Source organism: Anolis carolinensis, chromosome 5 (assembly GCF_035594765.1).
Source record: "Anolis carolinensis isolate JA03-04 chromosome 5, rAnoCar3.1.pri, whole genome shotgun sequence".
Taxonomy (NCBI): domain Eukaryota; kingdom Metazoa; phylum Chordata; class Lepidosauria; order Squamata; family Dactyloidae; genus Anolis; species Anolis carolinensis.
Genome location: NC_085845.1, coordinates 76,887,795 through 76,915,533, shown reverse-complemented (window position 1 = coordinate 76,915,533; position 27,739 = coordinate 76,887,795). Strand labels below are relative to the sequence as shown.

The following is a 27,739-nucleotide window of genomic DNA, read 5'->3' as shown; positions in this document are numbered from 1 at the left end:
CTAGAAATTTTAGTCAAAAAATCGATCCAAAACATGGGTCAATGTAAATACTGTATCTTAACTATTTTGTTTAAAAAAGAAACCATCCCCTTCTCTCAATAGAGTGTGAAAAGTGAAGATTTAGTATGTCCTAAAGGTTACACCAATCCCAGTACTATCTGCACTATGACACTACTTCTGGTCTTTTTGAGTGGAAAAATGGCAGTGGGGGCTAAGAGCAGCTGACCCCAAAGTGATGCTGGCACTTTTTTCTTTCCATGGTATAATCCTTCAGATATCCATGGTTGTGTCAAAATCCATACTTGGACCCCTACTCTTGACTTATACACAAGGTTGACTTATACACAAGTATATTCGATAGATGAAACTGAAGGCTCAAAGTAACTCATCTTGGCAATAAAGAGCTCTGCCTGCCATCCTTGGAATACCACCACATGATTAAATGCACCAAAACTCACGTCTTTCTGGTATTTACAGATGGCCATTCCTCCACCAGCTTTTCCTTCCACCACTTTTCGATATTAATGTGTTTTCTTAATAATTCTGGACGCTGTAGACATAGCTCGGTATTTAATTTATTTCAAATTAAATAATCACAGCATCAGAATAAAAATTCAACATGTACATATGTGCATCAGATGCCTTTACAAACATCAGCATCAGAAATTATGTATATTTTGTATAAAATATATCTGTAAATATTTTATTAACAAAGTGAGATTTCCTTACATCAAATTACTATAGGCAATCCTTGTACAAACATCCGCATGGCAACTGACTCATAGTTAACAACAGGGGTGAGATGACAGGAAGTGAGAGAAATATACCTCTCAGAAGGGAGATTCACTCCTGGAAGAGTTATCATGGGGAAAAGGTGTCTCCACCGAAACTATCAGCAATCCTTGTTTCCACAACAAACCAAATTTTTCAAAATCCAATTATCACAGGGATATAAAGTGAGGTGAGATCTTCTGACCAGGGGCACAGACAGCAAAACAAACACCACAGGGGTGTTAACCCTTCCCTATGCCATCCAGCGCTTGTGTGTGTGTGTGTGTGTGTGTGTGTGTGTGTGTGTGTATTTGGTGGGAGTTATACTTGAAAAAGGTACCTGTTCCGACTTAAATACAAATTCAACTTAAGAACAAACCTACAGAACCTATCTTGTTCGTAACTTAGAGACTGCCTATAATACAATACTGTAAATATTATAATACAATACTGTTAATTATATATAATTCTAATATTCTGGGCTGCCACCACAATAATATTCTGCCAGTTATAAAGCTGTTTTGATTGTGCAGTGTAACAAACTTCTCATGGAAACCATATAATGTTAGCATTGTTAACCACTTTGAGCCTCTTTTAAAAGACAAGAAGCAGCATATAGGTAATAGTAATACACTATACCTTTACATAATTCTTATTCACACATATACTGATCTATTGTTTAGTATATTGACCATCCAGATAAGATGCTGGCATTGTCTAAAGTTACAATTATGGCTGCCAGATCTCAGGACTCGTTCCTGTGTCTCTAGTTTACACAGATTACCTCCAAATAAAAAACAAGGACAAGAAGGAAGAACTGTGTAAAGATCTCCGGCCCAGCTAGGAGAGCAGTAGCTAGCTGCAGTTTGCAAGCTGTCTTAATCTATTTGTTGTTACAACTTGCAAAGGCTTTCTAAAGAGTGTGCATATTTTCTTTTTCCCTTCCAGATTTTGTGGCACCCATGACAGCTCTGAATCCACCTTCTGCCTAGAAGCAAGTGGGCTCCAATAATGTTCCTTATCCTGTCATTTCACCTTTGTCGAGGAACATCCCCTTTATCAAAGATTTCTTTCTTAATTTCCAAGCAGTAAAATGTGTATTCTGCATGTATTTGTGTGTGTGTGTGTGTGTGTGTGTGTGTGTGTTTGTGTGTATTTGAGCCACAAGCTCAGTAATCCATGATATCATTTAATAATACCAGCAGGTACCCCTTCTAGATCTCAAGTTTTGGTCTGGAAACCTAAGTGCCTGGAATGATCCTGAACTTTCAACTCTGTATAACATGAAACTATATGTTAGGGATAGAAACTGAATGTTGTGGGCATATTCCAAATCTAGTTACTGTCTTCACTAATTATTATTTAATTAGTTTTTAATTTAATACAGAATATCCACATTTCTATTGCATTTTCTTAATTCTTTACTGACCAGGAGCTATTTCAATTTCTTCTAAATTTGAGAAATCAAAATGTATAGGTGGTTTCACGATGTTCTCAACTTCCTTTAGCCTTGCCTTCAGTTTCTTCTGTGCAGCATCATATTCAGCCAAAAGCCTGGCAAATCTTGTCTGTATATTATCTAACATAATTTCTATGTGGTTAACTTTTTCCTCCATATCTTTAGGATCTTTTCCATCACTTGCAACTGCTAAATCAAGTAATCCGTCTTTCATAAGGATTTGCTTTCCCTTCTCTTCCAGCATTGCTTTTGCATCTGGGTATTCTGTAAGAGCCTCCATTAGATCATCTTTATATAGACAAAACAAATCTGAATAGCCAATGCTTCTGATGTTGGCTGTCCTCCGATTTCCAGCTTTGCTGCCTTTGATGTTAAGAATGCTAATCTCACCGAAGTAGCTGCCATCACTTAGGACAACAAACTGAGTGACTCCGTCGTCAGCTACCACGGCAAGTTTGCCTTCTTTGATAATGTACATTTCTCTTCCAATGTCACCTTTGCGGCAGATATAATCTCCAGGACTGTATACCTGAGGCTGTAGTTTTAAAACTAGTTCAACCAATAGACCAGCTTCACAATCTGCAAAGATTCGAACTTTCTTCAATGTTTCTAGATGAACATTAATGGCAATTTCTGCTCGTAATTTATCAGGAAGAAACTTCAAGACTTTTCTTTCATCCACTGCCTTCTTATTTGTCCACAGATAATCAAACCACTTGATAACTCTTTTTTCTAAATCTTTGCTCACATTCCGAAATTGCATGTACTGCTTGATGGCATCAATCCGTGCTTGAAATTCTTCTCGGGCAGCATTCATGTTAGAGATCATAGAACCAATATTACCAACAATCGTAGCAAAAATTAACACACCAACTAAGAAGTCAACAACCACAAAAACATATTCTACATCTCTCACAGGAGGAGGTGTTTCACCAATAGTTGTTAGAGTCAGTGTTGACCAATAGAGGCTATATACATATTTTCTAGCAAGTCGACCAAATTCAGGATGGGTAATATTGGGATAGACCCATGTGTCTGTACCAAAGCCAATGGCTTTTGAGATTGAGAAGTAGATACATGCATTCCAGTGGATAATAATTATAATATACATAACAAGATTTGAAATCCTGAAGATATTTGGGTAACTTGTTCTTGTCTCTGTTTGCTGGAAGAATTCAAACAAACGAGATATTCTAAGTAACCTGTTTATTCTTATTTCAGGATAGTTCAACCCTAATTTGAAATAAAGTAGATCAGTTGGTATGATGGAAAGTACATCTAATTTAAATTGAACTGTTCCTTTATATCTTTTCTTAAGTTTCATGTCTTCTTTCACCAACAAACCTTGTTCCAGGTACCCTAAAATAAAATGTAAATAAAAGACTTCCTGATATTTTCCTTTTAATTTTAACTGATGTGACAAAGAGCAAGTACAAATATAGAGGCAATCTGTATTACTGAATTATAGGATTTTGATACTACTTGGTTGTGGTTTCATTCTATGGAATCCTGTTTTGTAGTTTGTTGAAATAAATTGTGAGAGGTCTAATCCACTCCCATCAACCATAACAACAGAGCTCTCTAGTAAAGCTCCACGGTTAGGCTTCAGTCAGAGTTGACCTATGGGATACTTTTATAAGAACTCTTAAGTTTGAAATCAAAATAAATAAATGAGCTATTACTCCTATTCTGGCTCAAACTACAGATGCAACAAAATATATTCTGACAAATGCTATTGGAAGAGGCAGCCTTGAGTGACTGGTAATGAGAGATATTACTATTAGATTATCAGTACAGAGCAAATATCCCCAACCTAGTACGTCCTCAGATGTGTTGAGTTATTATCCCCATCATTCCCAGTCAGCATGGCCAATTGTTGTGGCTGGTTGAGAGGATAAGAGTTTTAAGCCCCATCTACATTGCCATATAAAATCCATATTATCTGCTTTGAACTAGGTTACAGTATATTTGTTTACATTGCCATGCAATCAAGTTCAAAGCATATAATCTGAATGTTATATTGCAGTGTAGATGGGGCCATAATTCATATTTGGGTGGTAGAAATAAACTGTCACAGCAGGTGTATAGAGCATGTTCTGATGATGAAAAAATCATGATAGTTATATCTTTGATAAGCATTTCTGGTAGATTGGAAACAAATGAGAATATAAACTCCTTATAATTAAGTAATCCTATTAAGAAATACTTTTTTTGCAAAGGTACTTCCAACAATGTACTTATTCCTACCTAGACAAAGTATTGCCTGATTATATTTTCTGACAAGATAATTCAAAAGAACATGGTCTTACCTGTCCTGGTTCTTACAAACATGTCAGCAACATAAATAACATCTGATATGTAGTCAAAAATAAACCACATTTGTAAATTGTTACTCTGAAGTTCATCAAAACAAGCCCTGAAAACGAAAGCAACAAAAACAGAATTTAAAATTAACCATTCTGATCATTCACAAAGTCGAGGAAATTGGATTCATCTTCTATGGAAATTTACTTCCAGAAGTAAATAAGGACTGAGGGATGGTGACACTGAATTTAAAGAAGGATATATGCAAATTGCGACAAGACCGGAGGAGGACAACAAAAATGGTCAGCAATATGGAGGAAAATTGAAGGCTGAGCATTTTCAGCTTGGAGATAAAATATTATGAGGAGACATAATAGCATTCTTCAAATACTTGAAGAGGGCTGTGTCTTGTCCTTTGATCCGCCTAAGGGTGAGGCTAATATAGTGTTATGATGCACCCTCCTTTTCTTTCATTCCACTGCTGCTTCACCTCTTGCCAGCTGACACAGTGTCCTTATTGCTGTCTTGTCAGCTCTACCAAGAACTCTACTAGGAAAGGGAGCAAAGGACAACTCAGCAAACTGCCCAGGGAAGGGAAGGGGGATAGAGAGAGAGAGATGTCAGCAGGAGAAAGAAGACAGGCTGGATCTATTCTGCCATATAATCCAGTCCAAAACAGATAATCTGGATTCATAAATTCGATTATATCACAGTGCAAATGGGGGTCAGAGACAGAGAGAGAAGACGAGCTAACCAAGTCAGGTGGCTAATGAAGCCTCCAGCCATATGGCAACAATGAACAATGAAGGTTAAGTTCATTTCTAGTAGGAATTATCACAATTCATATAGTCTGTACTGCAGTAGTTCAATGAGTACCATTGAACCTGGGAGTTTCATTTTCTGAAATGCAAAGATACAGAATGGGGGATGCTTGGCTCGACAGCAGTAGGTGTGAAAAAGATCTTGGAGTCCTCGTGGACAAATTAAACATGAGCCAACAATGTGATGTGGCGGCAAAAAAAAAGCTAATGGCATTTTGGCCTGCATAAATAGGAGTATAGTTGTCTAGATCCAGGGAAGTCATGCTACACCTCTAGTCTTGGTCAGACCACATCTGGAATACTATGTCCAATTCTAGGCTGTAGTGCAGCTGGTTAGTAGCCATCTGCAATAAATCACTACTGACCGAGATGTCATGAGTTCAAAACCAGCCAGGTTCGGCTTGAGTGCCCGACCAGTAATAGCCTAGCTCATTCTTTACCTAAGCAATCCAAAAGACAGTTTCATCTGTCAAGTAGGAAAATATAAGGACCACTTATGTGGGGAGACTAATTTAATTAATTTACGTCACCATAAAATGTCCAGCAGCATGCGTGCAGAAAAATGAAGAAGTACTCCATCAAGGACTCAGTGTCACAGAAGCTCCCCTTTTGGCCAGAATCGAGCATACCCTCATGAAGCCGGAAGCTGAAAAATGTTAAATAGCCTCTGTGTCTTTCTCTGTATGTCGTATGTCTAATGGCCTTGAATGTTTGCCATGTATATGCACATTGTGATCTGCCCTGAGTCCCCTTCGGGGTGAGAAGGGTGGAATATAAATACTGTAAATAATAAATAAATAAATTCCGGGCACCACAATTTAAGGGAGATGCTGACAAGCTGGAATGTGTTCAGAGGAGGGTGACTAAAATGATCAAGGGTTTAGAGAACAAGGCCTATGAGGAGTGGCTTAAAGAGCTGGACATGTTTAGCCTGCAGAAGAGAAGACTGAGAGGAGACATGATGGCCATGTGGAAATATGGGATGGGAAGTTATAGGGAGGAGGGAGCAAGTTTTTGCTTTGCAAACTATAGTAATTTTATCATAGGCTCCATTTGTAAGAAAGCTGATTATAGATGAATAACTGGAGCATCTTTTATGGTAAGAGCAAGAAGGCAAATGATTACTAGGGTGAGGGGTAAGTTGTCCATTGCTCAGTATTTTCAAGCATTGTCTGGACAACCATTGAGAACTCTCTAACTCTGCACTTATTAGAGAGACTTGACCAGATTGCCACTCTGACTCCACACTTCAATTATTCATTTTCCATAATATTCTCAGCAGCCTTCAATTCTCAGTTTGCCCACCATAGAGTTTTCACTGTAATCTGAGATATAAATATGCCTGCGTTCAACATGTTTTCCAAGGTTTGTGATGCATATCCTCATGTATGGTCAGAGATCACAATGGAAGCTTAATGTTTCCACTTCACAAAGGGAAAATGCAACAAAAAAAATTGAGGCTGAAAAACAAAGTGCTGCAAGAATGGATTGCAGTAGTCTCGAGGCCTAATTCTAAATGTGCATATATTTTCAAATTAATTAAATCTTAATATGCTGGTGGATATTGATGGAGCTAATGATGAAGTAATTGCTACTGAACTGACTTGCATAAAGATTGTTGCAACCCACAAGCTTTCTGAAATCTGCCCAGTGCCAAAGCAAAGCAAATTCAGTACAGAACGCAGAATACAGAGAGGTTTGATAGCTATCCGATAAAAAATTATATAACTTTTTCTGAATATTCCAAGTACTTTACATAGATTATATCAGTCATCATTACCTGCAAGGCAAGTAAATATCCTAGCTGTATTGTAGAATGAAGGGGAAATAGCAGTGAAGCAGAGATTGCTATATTTACTCAAAATCACCAGATGTGTAAATTTTGAATGTTAAATGTGATATTGCTTATTTCACAGTTCAGTTTCTTGGGATACATTTCCACATATGTTTCTTAGTTTAAAGTCTTAAAGTAATAGGCTGATTTTTCTAATAGGTAGACATATGATTCCACAGTTGACATATTGCATTTGTTAACTGATGAAACATTACATTCTGTTTCAACATGTCTTGGACTCACCATTTGATACAACATTAATTCTATCATGGAAAGGCTTCTTACTTCCTTTGATTTCTGTTTCTATTTAAAAACAATTGAACATATGTAATATGAATCAATATGTTATTATTTTACGTTGTTTTACAATACCTAGCAATAATCATTGTCCAATTGTACATGACAGGCAATGTGATGCAAAACAGCCAGTTGTAGTATAAGTTTCCTGAAGGATCGATGACAAATACCTCCTTCTTTTCCCTAAATAGTGAGCAAAAGAAAAAACAATGTTACTGAAGAACTGGTACAAAATAGCCATCCTGAATAAAATCCAGCAACACCTAATTCAATTGTTTGTAATGGGCTAGCTATATTCCACCTATGAAGGGGTTTTCTTGGCAAGGTTTCTTCAAAAACGGTTTCCCTTTGTCCTCCTCTGAGGCTGAAAGAGTGTGACTTGCCCAGGTCACCCAATGGGATTGCATATTCAGGAGGGAATTCGAATCTCAGCTTTCGCAGTCATAGTTCAATGTTCAAACCACTATACTCCATTGGCTCTACTCTCATTCATATCACCCACGAGTTACACATTCTAAATAGATCTGATGATATATGAATGCTCAGTTGCCATTCCCATGTACTGAGATCCTACAATAAGCTATATATTCTCAGTATACATCCTTGGTCAGCATTTGGTTTTAATAGAGGACTGTTTTGAGAAGGGATAATCAATAGAAGGCCCATTTAGAAAAAAAGATCATTGGCTAATATCATGACAACAGTGATTAGCTACTGGAGAGTCAACCAGCATACATTAAAGGCCAGATTTGGTCCTATATGTTATTTCTATCATATAGAAATTATGTAGGTTCCAAAGATTAGATGGTTAGTTCCTTTATTAGAAACCATACATATGCACAATAAGCATCTCATTTCTTCAAGGTACATGTTCCTACATATTAACATTGTGTTGTGAGGCCTCTGAAAGCTGTAACCCAACCCACCCTACAGTAGCAAGACTCTGTCCCCGTATTTTTCATGACATGGTACAGAAGTATTTACCCCTAAATTAAGAACACTTACTTCTCTTTCTCATTTTTCTTCTCCGATTGATCTGCATTGCTCTTCTGGTTTTCCTTGTTTACTTTTTCTACTGTGGCCTTTTCTCTTTCTCCATCAGATTTACTGGAAGAAAGATCAATATGATAGAGTCATTGCAATACAAATAAATAAACAGCTTTCTCAAAATAAATTCTGCAATGGTACAGGCATCCCTCTTTTAATTATTTTTGATTTATTTATTTGGGTCAAACTAGTAGAGTATAATATACAGTGTTTCCTCACTACTTCATGGTTCGCTTTTCGCAGATTTCCTGCTTTGCGGTTTTTCAATAAACTCTAAAAAAATCATAATAAATTACAATTTACATCCTAAGGAAGGCAGGAAGGAGAAGCCAAAGGGCGAGAAAAGGAGCCTAAGTGGCAATAGGAGGAGGGGGCAATTTGTTAACACATAATTGGTTGATAAAGACTTGAAATAGTGTATAACTACTAAAATAATTTATAAATATTAAAATTAATATAGTATCCCTACTTCGCAGATTTTCACTTATTGCGGGTGGTCCTGGAAGATAACCCCAGTGATAAGTGAGGGAATGTAACCACTTTTCCTTATGATAAAGTTTAGAGGGTAACATAGGCAACTTATACAGCATATATATATATATATATATATATATATATATATATATACACACACACACACACACACACACACACAATTATATATATATATATATATATATATATATACAATTTACAATATGCAATTCTATCTTTATTTGTAGTCAATGTTTTTGTAGTCAACGTTTTCAATACATTGCGATGTTTTGGTGCTAAATTTGTAAATACAGTAATTACTACATAATGTTACCATGTCTTGAACTGCTTTTTCTGTCGATTTGTTGTAAAATATGATGTTTTGGTGCTTAATTTGTAAAATCATAACATAATTTGACATTAAATAGGCTTTTCCTTAATCCCTCCTTATTATTGAACACTTTCGCTTATCCAAGGTTCTGCCGGCCCATTTATGTTGGATAAACAAGACTCTACTGTACCATTTTTTAAATTAAAGAAATAGTCTCTCCATCTATTTCATTCACTGAGCTATATCAATATAGAACATTATTTTTCATTTTCTTGAACTTCGCTTTCCTGCTTCTCAATGGATACTGGAGAGAAACAAAGCTTACTGTGCAATAAATGTGGAAACTCAATGATTGCTGCCGTTATTCTTGTTTATCTTTTGATGGGTTCTGCTATGCTACTCAGAAGAAATGCTTTTACCAACTGAATGAGGCAGATCCCTGTAACTACACATACAATTCCCCGAAGAAGCTCAGTGTGTCAGTAACGGATGTGTGATATCTCCTTTTGGTAATTCTTCTCACAGTCTTCTGTAGGCAAACCTGGCAAATTGTAGCTGAAATCACCTCTCTGTGACATTTATCTTATCCTCCTGTAGATGTCAGCAAGGTCTCAACTTCTTTTTGGCAGCTAGCTGTCCTACCTCATCATGTTTTCCTACATCCCTTCAACATAAATCCCTTCTTGGAAGCACAGATGTGCACATATCTAAAGTTTTGTTTGTTTGAAAGGTTGTAAATTTTTAAAAAAAATCCATCCTAATCCATGGAAATCATAAAGAATTTTCAATCAGCTTGTATGGGATGTAAACTGAATGTTTCCAAGCAGATACAATTTTATTAACATATTTTCCTCCCTCTTGAAGAGTGTTATTTTATGTTATATGCTACCACGTATAGATACTTTTTTCAGGTGCAAGCCACTGTGAACTATCTTTGTATGAATAAAATTATATTTCTCACCTCAAACCAAGTGATAAATATTTTTGATATGTTCAAATAATAATAAATAATAAACTTTATTTGTATCCCACCACCATCTCCCCGAAGGGACTTGGGGCCGCTCACAAAAGCACTTAATAGTGCAGAACAGAGTAAGTACATTGAACCTATAAAACAGAACAATAAAAATTGTACATACAAAGTTTTTATCTAACCAGTCCAACATGATTCATAGCAAAACAAGAAGTTTCATATAATGAGGACAATAAAACAAATCTCCAAATAGAATATCTAAATTATCTATCTCCAAATAAAATGTTACCAAACTGCAAGTGACAAAGTGAAAGTGCTTAAGCCTATTTGTTTCAGTAGGCGGTGTTGTTTTGTATTGTGCAGTACTAGTCCATGTATCTGTGTGATTTACTCTCAAGCGAATATGCATAGGATTGTGTTTATGTTTACTGGATATGTTTTCTGTCAACAAGAGTAATCACTCAATTTAAAAATACATCTTCAACAATTATTCGGTCATATGGAGAGATATATAGGGTTAGAAAATCATGTTTCAGCCAAATAATAGTATTAATCCAAATAAAGCTAATTACTTATCTCATCTGGTTTCATAGAATTGGAAGAGATCTTGTGGGCCATCCAGTCCAACCCCCTGCCAAGAAGCAGGAAAATCGCATTCAAAGCACTCCCGACAGATGGCCATCCAGCCTCTGTTTAAAAGCTCCTAAAGAAGGAGCCTCCACCACACTCTGGGGCAGAAAGTTCCACAGTTAGGAAGTTCTTCTTGATGTTCAGGTGTAATCTCCTTTCCTGTAGTTTGAAGCTGTTGTTCCGCGTCCTAGTCTCCAGGGCAACAGAGACTATGATTTCCCCTCACATATTTACATGCCCATCATGTCTCCTCTCAGCCTTCTCTTCTGCAGGCTAAACATGCCCAGTTCTTTAAGCCACTCCTCATAGGGCTTGTTCTCCAGACCCTTGATCATTTTAGTTGCCTTCCTCTGGCCACATTCCAGCTTGTCAACATCTTCCTTAAATTGCAGTGCCCAGAATTGGACACAGTATTCCAGGTGTGGTCTGACCAAGAATAGAGGTGTAGCATGACTTCCCTGGATCTAGACAGTATACTCCTATTTATGCAGGCCAAAATGCCATTGGCATTTTCTGCCGCTACATCACATTATTGGCTCATGTTTAACATGTTGTCCACAAGGACTCCAAGAGTTTTTTCACATGTACTGCTATCGAGCCAGGCGTCCCTCATTCTGTATTCAGGAAGACAATATCCTATTAGTGGGATTTTCCCCCACATAAATTATTCTGTGTATGTATATGTATATGTATGTGTGTGTGTGTGTGTGCGTGCGTGCATGTGTGTGTGTATATATATACAGTATGTGTGTATATATATATATATATATATATATATATATATATATATATATAGACTGAATTGTGTTACTGAAATACGATAACAATATAGTAAAGAGCAGTCTTGGCATAAAAAGGAGAAATGATTCACATTCTTTACCTTGTTTCACCATCTTGTACTCTTTCAGTACTTTTACTCCTGTCCTGGAGAGCTGAATTATGAATATTTGAATGAGCATGATGGGTTTCAATCACCCCTATTTTTGTGGTCATAACTGGAATCTGTTAATTGAGAAACAATGAGGAAAAATATATTTAGTCAGATCAGATAAAAGATTTTAAATATAAGACATAGAATTGCAACTAAATAAGTGGGGATGAGCTAGTAAAAAGAAAACATATCCCATTGAGATTTCCAGTGAAGAAATCTAAACAATGGAAACAGGTTTCAGTCACATACATACACGATCTCGGCATTGAATGTTTGCCACTGTGTTTTATTTTGTTATAAGCTGCCCTGAGTCCCTTCGGGGAGAATGGGTGGGCAATTAATTAAGTTTTATTATTGTTATTATGCTATCTGGAGAGTAAGCCCCATGAAATTTATTTCGGAGCAGGCACACATAACAACTGGGGTTGATTCACAATTGTTTCTTGTTTGTATCAAATGAGTAGTACAGAATAATAGTAAACAGTACATAAATAAGAAAAATTAGGACCAAAAGTATTTTGCATATGTTAGCCAAACACATGCACATTTAAATTCCACTGAAAGAAATGGGACTTCAAAGCCACCCTATATATGAACTTAGTCAGAGGTAAACACAGGATTGTAGCTGTAAACATGGGATTTAATATTAAACAGTGATGAATAAGATTCTGCTATTAAATATGCCTAAATTTATTCTGGCACTCGTCAGAAAAAGCAATGTTATTTCTCATAGTTTAGTAATCACTTTCACAACAGATTGGCAGCATAATAGGAGGGTTGTACAATAAATAGTAAAATAAATGCACATTGCTCCTCCTTTTATGGTTTGCATGTTTTTCTCCCAGGAAATAATTAGCATCTTCAGCTCGACCACATTTCAATGTTACCCACTTGTATCATTCCATTTAGCATTCCGGTCAAACATCCATCTATTAATAACCCACTACTACATTTGCTCATGTCTTTTAAACAAAACCGAATGACATAAATAACAAATTACCGACCTCAGTGTATTCATTCCATATTCTGCACTGAATCCTGTGTGGATGATGAAGTCCTTGGCTTCCTAGGAAAAGGAGGTCTAGGAAAAAAACAAATTGAGGGAAATAAATGAACTCAAAAATGAAAACAATGCAGCTGTTGCTCTTGCAATATGACAGTATTATAGTGCCTGCTTGTGCTTACCTTGGAAACGTAATCTGCTGTCCTTTGTACTGAAAGAAATCCTTTAAGTCTCCACACTGTAGCAGCCACAGATCATGAAAATCCAAAATCAAGGAAAGAAGAAATTCCTCTTTAAGTGTACTTTCGGCATGTATGATGCAACAAGTAGCATTCCATGTTTACCCAGTATAAAAAATAGTGGTCTAGTGTTTGAGAGCTGAGCTTGATAAAAGTCATTATTGCCATTTTCTACAGGAACCCCATTTACATTCCTGGAAGAAGCTCTATAATTAAAGCAAGTGTCTGCCAGGCAAAAATGCATCAAATGTAATTGTCCCCTCTGCCTCTAGAATTAATGGAGAGAACATCAGTTGACTGATATGCAGTTTTTAAGAGCATCAATATCCATTAGGGAAAAGATGACAACCTAGCCTGATTGTTTTATGATTTTTTCCATATCATTTTTATTGCAAAATATATGAGGAATGGGGAAGGGTACAAGAGTGAATACAGAATGGGCATTTTTAACATCTTGCATCTTCATCTTCTTTCATTGTTATCTAATACAAAAAAGAAGGATAGAAATGGGACATATCCAGTCATGCGGAGGTATACATTTTGGTTGGAATTGGGTTTTAAACGCACCTTTTAAACACCTGCTTTTCAGCTGTTAACTCAATTCCACCCGCAATTTCCCCAAATGTATATTAGCCAGCCACCCCCTTTTATCCTGGTTACTGCCAGGTTTTACTGCATGTGTTCTTCTTCTTCATTCACACAGTCATTTCCGACTCTTTGTGACCTCATGGATCAGTCTACGCCAGAGCTCCCTGTCAGCCGTCGCTGCCCCCAGTTCCTTCAAGTTCATTCCAGTCACTTCAAGGATACTGTCCATCCATCTTGCCCTTGGTTGGCCTCTCTTCCTTTTTCCTTCCATTTTCCCCAGCATCATGCTCTTTTCCAAGCTTTCCTGTCTTCTCATGATGTGGCCAAAATACTTCATCTTTGCCTCTAGTATCCTTCCCTCCAGTGAGCAGCCGGGCATTATTTCCTGGAGGATGGACTGGTTGGATCTTTTTGCGGTCCAAGGCACACTCAGGATTTTCCTCCAGCACCAAAGTTCAAAAGCATCTATCTTCTTTCGCTCAGCCTTCCTTATGGGCCAGCTCTCGCATCCATAGGTTACTACGGGGAATACCATTGCTTTCACTATGCGGACCTTCGTTGCCAGTGTGATGTCTCTGCTTTTCACTATTTATCGAGGTTGGCCATTGCTCTCCTCCCAAGAAATAGACGTTTTCTGATTTCCTGGCTGCAGTCTGCATTTGCAGTGATCTTCGCACCTAGAAATGTAAAGTCTTTCACTGCCTCCTTTGTGGATTTGCTTATTTTTATATGTTTTTCTTTTAATAAACTTTCACTTATTGGATTACCTGGTGGAGCAATGGGTTAAACCCTTGTGCTGGCAGGACTGCTGACCAGGTTGGTCAGGTTGGTGGTTCGAACCCGGGGACAGCGGGTGAGCTCCCTCTGTCAGCTCCAGCTCCTCATGCGGGAACATGAGAGAAGCCTCCCACAAGAATGGTAAAAACATCAAAACATCCAGGCATTCCCTTGCAGATGGCCACTTCTGTCATACCAGAAGTGACTTGCAGTTTCTCAAGTTGCTCCTGACACACACACACAAAAGGAACCTGGTCAGAGTATGTTTTGTCGTGAAAATCTGTTTTAGGGTTCTGTTGCAACACATAATTGCACATAATTTGGAAAATCCTTGTCAAAATGCCACTAAAAGTAACTTTTGATAACTGCATTGCACTAATAAAGGAACTCTGTTCCTACTTTGTTGCCATTATGTATGAAGTGCAACCTTATATCATTGCTCCCCCATCCCATACCAAAAGAAAAATACAATAAAATTCTAGCCATTACTCCAATTAGTTGTCGCTACCACAGTAACTTGATGGCAACGTAGGGACAGAATACTCGGGACTATCGTTACATCATGGTGTAGCATTATTCCCAAATCCATGAAAGAGAAATCAGCAAAACTGGAGGGCTGACTGTATTATGCAACAGTGGTATATTATTAAAGTTTGGGTATGCTTCATCCATTGCACATTAAACTAAGCTTGAAAAATTACTTTGAGAGAACAGCAATGCCTAGAGTCTTGTACTGTGGAGATTGCGACAACTGTCAAAAAAGGCAATTTTCCACATTCTGTGTCCCTTCTTTCATATCCCTAATATGGGATTTTGCAGGGCTGTTTTACTTGAGTTTAAATTGTATTTAATGGTATTTTATTATTGTTGTTAATTATTTTAAATTTCATGGCACAGAAAATTTGATTGTTTTTCAAATTTTTGTTTTCGATGTATTTGCCCTGTTTTTAATTTGTATAGTGTCATGTTGCTGTTAGCCATTTTGAGTCCCTATGTCAGGAAAAATGCTGGATAGTAATAAAATAAATAAATGAATAAATAAATATTCCCATATTGCCTCAGGAACAAATGAGACCCCAAACCTCATGGATTGTACTTTTGCCATCTTGACCACACAACTATAGTTAGCAGGTGTAGCAATATTTAAGCATTTTTCAGATGCAGATATTGTGTTCATGGCCTGATTCATAGACCCTGGTAAATACATCCAGTACAAAAGAAAATTATGTTTCTAGGTCTTGCTAACCTTTTCGTTATAAGGATATTTGTCTTACTATTATTTGAAGCACATAATTTGGGATAGGCAGGAGAACAGCAACAGCACTGGATTATTTCTGGACAGGCCTTTAATCTCTTCTTGTGTCTTGTTTAGTCAGGTATTTTCTAATTCCTCTTAATCTCATTAAGGCTGTCACCATCTAAAAGCCTCTAGATATTTTCAGAAAACAGAACACCAGTTTTCAGCATGCTTCTGGATCGTTCCTAATGTTTTGAAGGAAAGTAGTTGCAGAAAATGCCACTTTTATATGTCATTTATATATCATGTTAAAGTCTGATCTAAAATATGTCAGTGTTCAAAGTGGAGCATTGTGTGAGATTTGTATTCCCTTCCCTGGATTTTCAAAAATGTACAAATACTGCATGGATAATGTGTGATTATGTTGTTATGTAATGTTTGTGTTGTTTTCATGATTGGAAACCGCCCTGAGTCCCATCCGGGAGATAGGGCGGTATATAAATAAAGTTTTATTTATTTATTATTATTTATAAGGACACTGATGGAACAGTTTTTGGCAAGGCTTTCCCTTCTCTTTCTGGGGGGGCATGTACACTGAATTTGACACCACTTTAACTGTTATGGCACCTTTAGCAGAGAAGGCAAAAAAGTTTATAAAATGACAATTCCCATGTTTCTATAGCATTGAGTTGTAGTTGCTAAAGTGGTTCCAAACTGCATTAATTCTATAGGATAAACACACTATGTTTCTTGACAGTAAGGTATAGCACAGTGAAAAGAAATAAAATCCAGTAACCAATATTGATACAGATGAGTACTTGGAATTTCACAGATTTGTCTCTGGCTATACTGTCTCCTCCAACTTGCTGTATTCTCCTTAGTCTTCTTCACTTCCTTCTTACTTCCTTACTGTCTATTCTTACCTTAGTCTTTGAACTGCCACACAAAGGAAGCAAATCAGCATTGAAGCAGGGCCATCGCCTTAAATTATGATCCTCATCACATGACACCGTGTTATCCCATTGCTAGCCTGCCACTTCCCCAAGATTTTTTTGTGTGTCAGGAGTGACTTGAGAAACTGCAAGTCACTTCTGGTGTGAGGGAACTGGACGTTGCCCAGGGGATGCCAGGATGTTTTGCTGTTTTTACCATCCTTGTGGGAGGCTTCTCTCATCTCCCCACATGGAGCTGGAGCTGATAGAGGGAGCTCATCCGTGCTCTCCCCGGGTTGGATTTGAACTTGGCAGCCTTCAGGTCAGCAACCCAACCTTCAAGTCACAAGGCTTTAAACCACCTACGCCACCAGAGGCTCCTTCCCATCCCCATCAATAGCTGCAGATTGTGTTACATTCCCATCACTTACCTGGTGCTATGAGGTCAGTCTGCTTCTGTGGCACATGGCAGCACTCTCCCACACGTCACCCTCACTATTCCTGAGGCTGTAATTCTTGTTTTGAAGTTATATTTTTATTTTTAATATCCCTACCTGTAATTGTGAAATCACTTTTTAAAACTGCATTTGAAAAAATATGTATTATGGAGCAGCGGAAAAGGTTAAGATGACGTTCAACTGCAGGACCTTAGATTGGGAATCAGCACAGTACCACTGTTGTTGAGTCATGCTTATCCCCCCCCCCCCAGAAGATCTATAGTTCACCAAGGGCTCCGGAATAGTCCTTTTTCGAACTTCTGCTATTTCCAAGTATTGGAGATCCGGAGTAGACCAGCAGAAGTTTCACTCTCACAAAAGCTTCATCGTTCCTAACCCTTTAATAAATTGTATTTATTTTCCTTGATTTTATGTGTAACTTGTATCTTTCTGTGTACTGTATCTATTTCTTATAGTGTATAAACTTCTTGGGCTGCTGATCTGCAAGCTGCCAGGTTCAAATCCCACCCGGAGAGAGCGCGGATGAGCTCCCTCTATCAGCTCCAGCTCCATGCGGGGACATGAGAGAAGCCTCCCACAAGGATGGTAAAACATCAAAACATTTGGGCGTCCCCTGGGCAACGTCCTTGCAGACGGCCAATTCTCTCACTCCAGAAGCGACTTGCAGTTTTTCAAGTCGCTCCTGACACACACAAAAAAAACTTCTTTATAAAATATAACAAGATGTAGCCCAGAGACAGTCACCTTTTCATAACCCCACTGAGGTAATTCCCTGAGAACAGGAAGGTTGGGCAAACCCCTCTGGCTGTTTCCCAGGCAGGTAATCATCCAAGACTATTGTTCATATATGCAGAGATATGTTTCCTGTGTCAGCCCAGATGTAAATCCAAAACTGTTTGCCTAGTTGAGGCTGAGAGACTGCTGACTGCAGAAACAGAAGCTCAGAGTATGTACATTTGTTAAACCTCTTTATTAACAACCCAGCCCTTGATTACTCAAGATAATCACCTTTTGTTTTAGAAGCCTCGCATCTTTGCCTTCAGAAGTTCCTGTCTTTGTCAGACAGAGAACTGGACAGTTGAGCTAATCAAAAGCTCGCTATTTTTTCCTCCTCCCAGGGGACCGAGAGCAGGGCATCCCCGGCAGATCTTAATCTTTGCGGTGGTTCATAGAAGGAGATACGTTCGGACAGGTAGATTGGGCTAGGGCCATTTAGGGCTTGATAGGCCGAAGCCAGCACTTTGAATTGTGCTCGGTAGCTAACTGGCAACCAGTGGAACTGATACAACATGGGAGTTGCGTGCTCTCTATATGACATCCCAGTTATTAACCTGGCTGCCGATCTTTGGACTATTTGAAGCTTCTGAACGGTCTTCAAAGACAACCCCATGTAGAACATGTTGCAGTAGTCTATCCTAGATGTAACAAGAGCGTAGATCACAGTGGCCAAGTCTGACTTCTCAAGGTATGGGCGCAACTGGCGCACAAATTTTAATTGTGTGAAAGCCCCCCTAGCCACCACTGATACCTAAGATTCCAGACTCAGCGATGAATCCAACGGGACTCCCAAGCTGCGAATCTGCACCTTCAAGGGCAGTGTAACCCCATCTAGCACAGGCTGTAACCCTATACCTTGTTCGGCCTTACAACTGACCAGGAGGACTTCTGTCTTATCTGGATTCAACTTCAATTTGTTTGTCCTCATCCAGTTCATCACAGCGGCCAGGCACCACTTCAAGATCTGGACACTCTCCTTAGCATCTGGTGAAAAGGAGTAGTAGAGTTGGATGTCATCTGCGTACAGATGGCATCGAACTCCAAAACTCTGGATGATCTAACCCAACAGCTTTGTGTAGATGTTAAACCTATTTACCCTTCACCTTCAATGGCTTCATGTAGATGCTTTTCCCTCTGCTGAGTTCAGCACAAACTACTTTTGCCATTTGAAGTCAGTTTGCAACACTGAAGTCTGAAGAGGTCACAGCCACCTGTATTAAAAGCAACTGAAAGTTAATTGGAGGATACAATATCCTAGGGAGTACTAAGTTACAGACAGGGTAATTTATTATTACTATATGTGGTGATAGAAGCCCCTGGTGGCGCAGCAGATTAAACCACTGAGATGCTGAACCTTCTGACCAAAATGTCAGCAGTTCGAATCTGGGGAGCGGGATGAGCTCCTGCTGTTAGCCCCAGCTTCTGCCAACCTAGGAGTTCAAAAACATGCAAATGTGAGTAGATCAGTAGGTACCGCTCCAGCGGGAAGGTAATGGCATTCCATCCAGTCATGCCGGCCACATGGCCTTGGAGGTGTCTACGGACAAAGCTGGCTCTTCAGCTTAGAAATGGAGATGAGCACCAACCCCCATAGTTGGACACAACTAGAGTTAATGTCAGGGCTGCAAAATTACTCTATGGCAAGATTAGATAAATTAATGGATCATAAGCCTATCGTTTGTACTTGCTAGTAGGCAAGATGAAGACTTCATGGCCCAATTCATTCTGGACTTCAGATGCCCTAAGGTGAATAGCCATGGATGGCTGCATATCCCAATGACTAGCTTCCTGGAGTTGTCCTCTTTGGTCACTGTAGCGAATGGGATATACAGATAGACTGTTGGTCTAATCCAGTAGTGCCTTTTTAACGTATGTTTCCTATTTTTTCTCTGGAGTATGAATGGATATATAGACAAAAACAATTTTTCATTCTGAGCAGATTTGAGTTACTTGACAGACACAGCAATGAACAATTGCAAGTGAAGGAAAACAATCTTCTCTTGTTACAATTACATTAAAAACAAGTGTTTCGTTTTATTGTAGTTTGCCAGCACAGCTGCCTTGGCTGATAAACACAAGATTTTTTTTATAGACTGCCTCTAAGGCCCAACCAGTGTTTCCTAACAAATGGCAGTTATAACCCATGCCTCTTAAGGTTTCTGAGCTCTGAGACCAGCATTTTTTCCTCCCAACGTGCAGGATTGAGCATTATTTTGTGTCCATTGGCTAGGATTATTTTTCTCCCTGGAAATTCTCCAAGAACTGCCAGATGATGGCTCAGGCACTAGTCCACAGGCCACCACTTTATGTAGAACTGCCCTAATTCTTGAATACAGTGCAATTCCCAGCAGCCCTAGCCATCATAGTCAGTGGTAAGGAATGCTGGAAGATGCAGTCCAACATGATTCCTGCCCCCACCCCAACCATTTAGACATACTTGTGGCGAGAATGTCAGACATACAGATGAAAACAATGATTGCAATGCTACACACATATTTAGACTCTTTGAACTCAATCAGAGCTACGACATTTAAAGACTTGCATTGTAAAGTATGTATTTAAAGTCAAGTCTTTGTAGAGTCTGCCTGTTCTTTGCATCGGAGAGGTCTCACTCAACATTTCTCTGGCTTAAGGCCCTTCCACACAGGCATCTAACCCAGAATATCAGGAAAGAATAATCCACAATATCTGTTTTGAACTGAGTTATCTGAGTCCACACCGCCATATATCCTAGTTCAAAGTAGATAATGTGGGATTGTATTCAGCTGTGTGGAATGGGGCCTTAAATGGCTGTTCGAAAATAATAAGAGCAGATCTGACAACTCATCCTTGGGAATTGTGGGAAAAGGTTGTGTGTCTTCAGGACACAAATTAGCATATTAACACTCTGACATAACGTCAGCAGAAAGTGGCTCCATTTAGACTGCAATTTGTATATGTATGAAGTCAAGGCCATGCCCAATTACTTTCGCTCTTTCATAATGAATCTTAAACCTGAAAAACAAGATCTGAGTTTCTGCCAGATGAACAAAGGTAAACATATGTAGCTCTTGACAACTGCAGGAACATAATAAAGGACAGCGTAATTGAATCAAAACTGAACATGACGATGAGTATTTTAAAATGTGGGTATGTCTTACCATGGGGATCCAATAAGCACAAAGGCCCCTTTCACACAGCTGTATAAAATCCACATTGAACTGGATTACCGGTATATGGCAGTATGGACTCAGATAACGCAGTTCAAAGCAGATATTGTGGATGATGCACCTTGATATTCTAGGTTATATGGCTGTGGAAGGGCCCTAAAATAGGGAAATTCCAGACATGAAACAGACAAAATACAGGAGAATTCCAGACATGAAACAATCAGGGCGAGCTAACACCTCCCAACAAAGGATTCCTCCAGGCAGGAAGCAGCCAAGCCTTGAGCTGCAAGGCCATTAAATGCTAATCAAGGTGATTAATTACTTTTAAAATATTTTTTATTTATTTTATCATGATTCAATATATTCGTTATACATCGTTTGTTTTACAGCAGACACATAATATTCAATGCACTCTACCATACATTCACTTTTGGCATCTACTGTAATTTTTATTCTTATACATATTTTCTATACATCACCACCGTGTTCCCCTCCGCCTGAGCCACTACTTATATATATATATCCTCTGTCCAAAATCTCATTTCCTCTTGTGGAGGTAACTTTCCGTCTTTCTTTTTGAATTCTTTTTCAATACATTTTCTCCACACATTGTCAGAGTCACTTTGTTTCCATATCCCCTCTTATCACTTTTAATTTACATGTCAGTTTATCATTTATTGCCAATTTCCATACTTTTTTATACCACTCCTCTATTTGTTATTGTTATTGTTATTGTTATTTAAAAGTTTGTTATCCTCTTTTTTCAGTCGTGTATTATTCTATAATGATAATAATGCTATACTAGGACTTCTTTCTGTTTTTATGTTCATTATATCTTCTATTTCTCTAAATACTTTTCTCCAAAAATTACTTACATATTTACATTGCCACTACCGATTCTTGGCATCCTCTCCGGCTATTTTTAAAATTTTATTTGTGGGGGCGATCTGGCTGCGCATTGCTGTGGTGAAGTGTGGTGATATAGGAAATAAAGTATTGAGGAATTAGTGGTAGTTACTGTAGTACATGTTATTTCCTAAAGCTTGTGAATATGCAATATTTCTGGTTGTTCCTTTTTTTGTCTGTTGGAGGCAAGTATGAATGCTGCAATTAACCAGAATGATTTGCATGTAATGGCCTTTCAGCTTCAAAGCCTGGCTGCTTCCTCCCTGGGGGAATCTTTTGTTGGGAGATGTTAGCTGGCCATGATTGTTTCCTGTTTGGAATTCCCCTGTTTTCAGAGTTTTGTTCTGAGTGAACCCTGCCTGTCCCCCAGGTGCCATTGTGGCTGAGAGGTTGCTATGACACAAAGGGGGTGGGGCCTAAAGGGGCGTGGCCTACCCTTCTGACTGGCAGCCAGAGGGGAGAACGGTTCTTCCCTGTCATCTGTAATTTCAACTTTATTTTTTGATTGAAAGACATAGATTGTATGACTATGTTATTTGTGGCCAAATTTGGTGTGGTTTGGTTCAGTGGTTTTGTTGTTTACCCCATGGGAAAAATGCACATTACATTTTTAAATATATAGATTTGCTATTGTTATTGGTGTTAGATACCATTTCCATATTAACTTATTGTAATTTTCTTTAACTCACATCAATAAGATTTTCAAATGTCTTTGTCTCCATAGCTGTTACCACTCTGTTTCATTTATTTTAATCCCTAAATCTTCTTCCCAGATCTCCTTGAGGGTGTTCTTCAAGGTGATTCATTACAACATTCACACTTGCCTCCAACAGACAAGAGTCCTTTCTCTCACCCTGGACCTTCCACAGATATATAAACCTCCCTTGTTTGGCTTCCAATATACCTAACAAGCCCTAAGGATGCCAGCCATAGATGTGCATAAAGGTCAGGAGAGAACTCAAAGCAACCCGGCCCTAAAATAGTTTCCCTACCTAATCCAATCCTAGACCCCTTCCACAGTTGAATAATTGTGTTGTTGATGGCTTTCATGGCGGAATCACAGGGTTGTTGCGTGTTTTCCGGGCTGTATGGCCATGTTCCAGAAGTATTATCTCCTGACGTTTCGCCCACATCTATGGCAGGCATCCATATCTCCCATTATCTGCTTTGAACTGGGTTATGTGGCAGTATAGATATAGATAACCCAGGGCCCTTCCTCCTTCTTCTTCATTCACTCAGTTGTTTCTGACCTCATGGACCAGTCCACGCCAGAGCTCCCTGTCAGCTGTCACTGCCCCCAGTTCCTTCAAGGTCAAGCCAGTCACTTCAAGGATACCACCCATCCATCTTGCCTTTGGTCGGCCTCTCTTCCTTTTCCCTTCCATTTTCCCCAGCATCGCCGTGATCTTTTCCAAGCTTTCCTGTCTTCCCATGATGTGGCCAAAATACTTCAGCTTTGCCTCTAATATCCTTCCCTCCAGTGAGCAGCTGGGCATTATTTCCTGGAGGATGGACTGGTTGGATCTTCTTGCGGTCCAAGGCACTCTCAGGATTTTCCTCCAGCACCAAAGTTCAAAAGCGTCTATCTTCCTTCGCTCAACCTTCCTTATGGTCCAGCTCTCGCATCCATAGGTTACTACGGGGAATACCATTGCTTTATCTATGCAGACCTTCATTGCCAGTGTGATGTCTCTGCTTTTCACTATTTTATCGAGGTTGGCCATTGCTCTCCTCCCAAGAAGTAAACGTCTTCTGATTTCCTGGCTGCAGTCTGCATCTGCAGTGATCTTCGCACCTAGAAATATAAAGTCTGTCACTGCCTCCACGTTTTCTCCCTCTATTTGCCAGTCATCAATCAGTCTGGTTGGCATGATCTTGGTTTTCTTGATGTTTAACTGCAGCCCAGTATCTTCTTGCACCTTAGTGATAAGGCTCTTAACTTTCAGCCATCAGAGTGGTATCATCTGCATACCACACAGCCCAGGACCGTAGCCAAGATTTTGTTTCGGGAGGGGCTGGGATTTTGGTTCCGGGGGGGGGGGGGGGGGCTGAGTCTGAGCGGGAGAGCCAACGTTTTGTATCATTATCCCAATACAGTAGAGTCTCACTTATCCAACATAAACGGGCCGGCAGAATGTTGGATAAGCAAATATGTTGGATAATAAGGAAAGATTAAGAAAAAGCCTATTAAACATCAAAATAGGTTATGATTTTACAAATTAAGCACCAAAACATCATGTTATACAACAAATTTGACAGAAAAAGTAGTTCATTGCACATTAATGCTATGTAGTAATTCCTGTATTTACGAATTTAGCACCAAAATATCATGATATATTGAAAACATTGACTACAGAAATGCATTGGATAACCCAGAACATTGGATAAGTGAGACTCTACTGTACCTCCATGCATATGGGATATATTGAGCATGATGATCAGATCATGATATGAATAAACATAACAGTTTCAATAATAAATGTAAGGCCTTCTTGCGGACCACCCTGATAATTTCAGGGGGGGGGGGCTGAAGCCCCTCAAGCCCCCCCCCCCCCCCACTACATGCCTGGCACAACCCAATATTCCAGAAAATCAAGGCAGAAAATTGCACGATATCTGCTTTGAACTGGGTTATCTGAGTCCACGCTGCCATATATTCCAATCCAAAGCAGAAAATGTGGGATTTTATTCAGCTGTGTGGAAGGGGCCTTAGACTTCTTTTGATTTCTTGACTGTAGACTCCATTCTGATTCATTACTGGGTCAAGAAAAGGAAAATCTTGAACTATCTTGAAGTTATGTAAAGCAGCTCCTTCCTTGTGGATCACATAGGCGAGGACCCAAATTATGACCTCAATAGAAAAGATGGGTGATGGTTAGGCTCTGCCAGAGTTCTGCCTTGATATGCTGGGATATAGGGCTGTGTGGAAGGGCCCACAGGTGACTCAGTTCAAAGCAGATATTGTGGAGTTTTCTGTATTGGTGTAGTCTGGGTTATATGGCTGTGTGGAAGCCAAATGGTTTAGAAGCCAAAGAATCCAAATAGTGCTGTGAGTCTCCGAGAGAGAAAGAGAGAGAAAGTGGAGTCTGAGAATGACTGCTCTTTGATCAAACGAGGGCTTGCTTTGTCAATGGAGCCTCAATGTGTTGTCGAAGGCTTTCATGGCCGGGATCACAGGGTTGTTGTATGTCTTTCGGGCTGTGTGGCCATGTTCCAGAAGCATTCTCTCCTGACGTTTCGCCCACATCTATGGCAGGCATCCTCATATACCTCACAACCTCTGAGGATGCCTGCCATAGATGTGGGCGAAACGTCAGGAGAGAATGCTTCTGGAACATGGCCACACAGCCCGAAAGACATACAACAACCCAATGGAGCCTCAGTCTATCAGTCAAGAAGGGAAAACTCATGCCGGGTTCCCTCGCCTACTACTTCACAACGACGTCACAATGGGAGGCGAGCGCAGGAGAGCAGGCCGGCTGGGGATTGGCCGAAAAGGCGTCGAGGGGCGGGCCTTCGGGCGTTCTTTCCGCGGGAGCGACAGTTCGGGGCGCACTTCGGGGCGAACATGGGAGAGAGAGCGGCGCTTCGGCGGGAGGAATGCCGCCCAGGTGAGTCGGCGCCGAGCTCCTCACCTGCCGCGCTGGAAAGGCGCCCAAGACCTTGCCAACTTCCTTGGCAGGAGCGTCTGCTACTTTCACAGGCAGGGGAAGTCATTCAGCGCCGATGGGGAAGCAGCACACTTGGGAGTATATCACAGGGATCAGTAATACTTTGGATTTTCTTTTCTGTAGCTGCATTTGCAATATGAGTTTGGACCCAAGTCTTGGGGACCCTTCCACACAGCCAGATAACCCAGAATATCAAGGCGGAAAATCCCACAATATCTGCTTTGAAGTGGAATAAATCGCATTGTGGACTATGGCCCCTTTCACACAGCTGAATAAAATCTCACATTATCTGCTTTGAGCTGGGTTGCAGTGTGGACTCAGACAACCCAGTTCAAAGCAGGTATTGTGGGATTTTTCTGCCTTAATATTCTGTATTTAAAGACTCTCAGTGACAACTCCATAGTACTGAGCCAGGGCAGTTAATGTGGTGTCAGACTGTCTTAATTCTGCAGTGTAGATGCTCCCCAAGTCTCCTGAAATCCTTCTGAGTTATATGGCTGTGTGGAAGGACACTTAGGAACTCCCAACCTGGACTTCCTAAATTGCGGTTTGATACCATATCTATATATATGGGCCCCTGGTGGCGTAGCGTGTTAAAGTGCTGAGCTGTTGAACTTGCAGACCAAAAGGTCGCAGGTTTGAATCCAGGGAGCGGAGTGAGCTCCCACTGTTAGCCCCAGCTTCTGCCAACTTAGCAGTTTGAAAACATGAGTAGATCAATAGGTACCGCTCTGGCAGGAAGGTAACTGCTCTATGCAGTCATGCCAGTCACATGACCTTGGAGGTGTCTACGGACAACGCTGGCTCTTTGGCATAGAAATGGATTTGAGCACCAATCCCCAGAGTCAGACATTACTGGACTTAATGGCAGGAGAAAACCTTGACCTTTACCTATATATATATAGGTAAAGGTCAAGGTCAAGTATCTAATAGGTGCTTCCACACAGCACCTATTAGATAGGTAAAGGTCAAGTATCTAATGGGTGCTTCCACACAGCCATACAACCCAGAATATCAAGGCAGATAATCCACAATATCTGCTTTGAACTGGGGTTATCTAAGTCCACACTGCCATATAACACAGTTCAAAGCAGTTCAGTTCAAAGCAGATAATGTGGGATTTTATACAGCTGTGTGGGAGGGGCTTTTGTATATTCCCATTACACCATAGCATTGAGCCCAGGTGATGTCAAATTGCATTAATTCTGCAGTGTGGATGCACCCAAGGATTTGAATCTTTCTTCAGCAGTGGTCAAACCTCTGGTTTAATCTTGCTGTCAAAACCTTACGATAGTTTTGCCACAATTCTAAGGACCCTTCTACACAGCCATGTAATGCAGAATATCAAGGCAGATAATCCACAATACTGCATTATCTGAGTCCACACTGATATATAATCCAGTTCAATGGGAATTTTATACAGCTGTGCGGAAGAGGTCTAAGTCGACTTGAAGGCAAATAACACTTATGTAACAAAATTTGAAAAATCTTCTGTTCCTGGTTTGAAAATGTTGTCTCCTGTTGCACAGTGCAGTACTTACTTTGAAAGTAGTTGCTATACTCCAGAAACTTCATTTTTGTGGCTGCCACAAATCAGGTTAAATTGGCTGAGACTCTGAGATATGGGAGCCCCCAATGGCGCAGCGGGTTTAACTGCTGAGTTCCTGAACTTTCTGATCAAAAGGTCGGTGATTTGAATCCAGGGAGCTGGGTGAGCTCTTGCTGTTAGCCCCAGCTTTTGCCAACTTAGCAGTTTGAAAACATGCAATGTGAGTAGATCAATAGGTACCACTCCGGTGGGAAGGTAACGGCACTCCATGCAGTCATGCCGGCCACATGACCTTGGAGGTGTCTACTGTATATACCTCACAATCTCTGAGGATGCCTGCCATAGATATGGGAGAAACGTCAGGAGAGAATACTTCTGGAACCTGGCCATACAGCCCAGAAAACACACAACAACCCTATAGCTAAATGTGCTGCAGGATGTCCCGCAAAAAAGTGTTTGCAGTTTAACACACTTTTTCCATGTTTTTATGATAGAACCAATTAGGAAATGACACGAACTGACAACCTTCAGATCAGCAACCCAACCTTCAGGTCAGCAATTGAGCTGGCACAAGGTTTAAC

General features: G+C 39.8%; 2 protein-coding genes across 2 annotated transcripts in view; one reads left to right on the top strand and one right to left on the bottom strand.

Annotated features, from left to right (window-relative positions):
• Positions 1–559: 559 nt before the first annotated feature.
• On the bottom strand, positions 560–14,168 carry cnga1 (cyclic nucleotide gated channel subunit alpha 1). The gene is made up of 7 exons (XM_062981622.1): positions 13,058–14,168; positions 12,877–12,953; positions 11,822–11,943; positions 8,492–8,593; positions 7,562–7,669; positions 4,540–4,646; positions 560–3,589 (listed from the first exon to the last, which is right to left on the bottom strand). Exons 3-7 carry the CDS (start codon positions 11,932–11,934, stop codon positions 2,193–2,195), a joined length of 1,827 nt encoding a protein of 608 aa, XP_062837692.1. The 5' UTR covers positions 11,935–11,943; positions 12,877–12,953; positions 13,058–14,168; the 3' UTR covers positions 560–2,192.
• An 11,283-nt stretch (positions 14,169–25,451) lies between these two features.
• The window catches only part of nipal1 (NIPA like domain containing 1), a 33,007-nt gene continuing 30,719 nt past the window's right edge, over positions 25,452–27,739 (top strand). Inside the window, exon 1 of the mRNA XM_062981619.1 lies at positions 25,452–25,549. Within this exon, the coding sequence (XP_062837689.1) occupies positions 25,507–25,549 (43 nt within the window). The 5' untranslated portion in view covers positions 25,452–25,506. The remainder of the gene's footprint in view (positions 25,550–27,739) is intronic.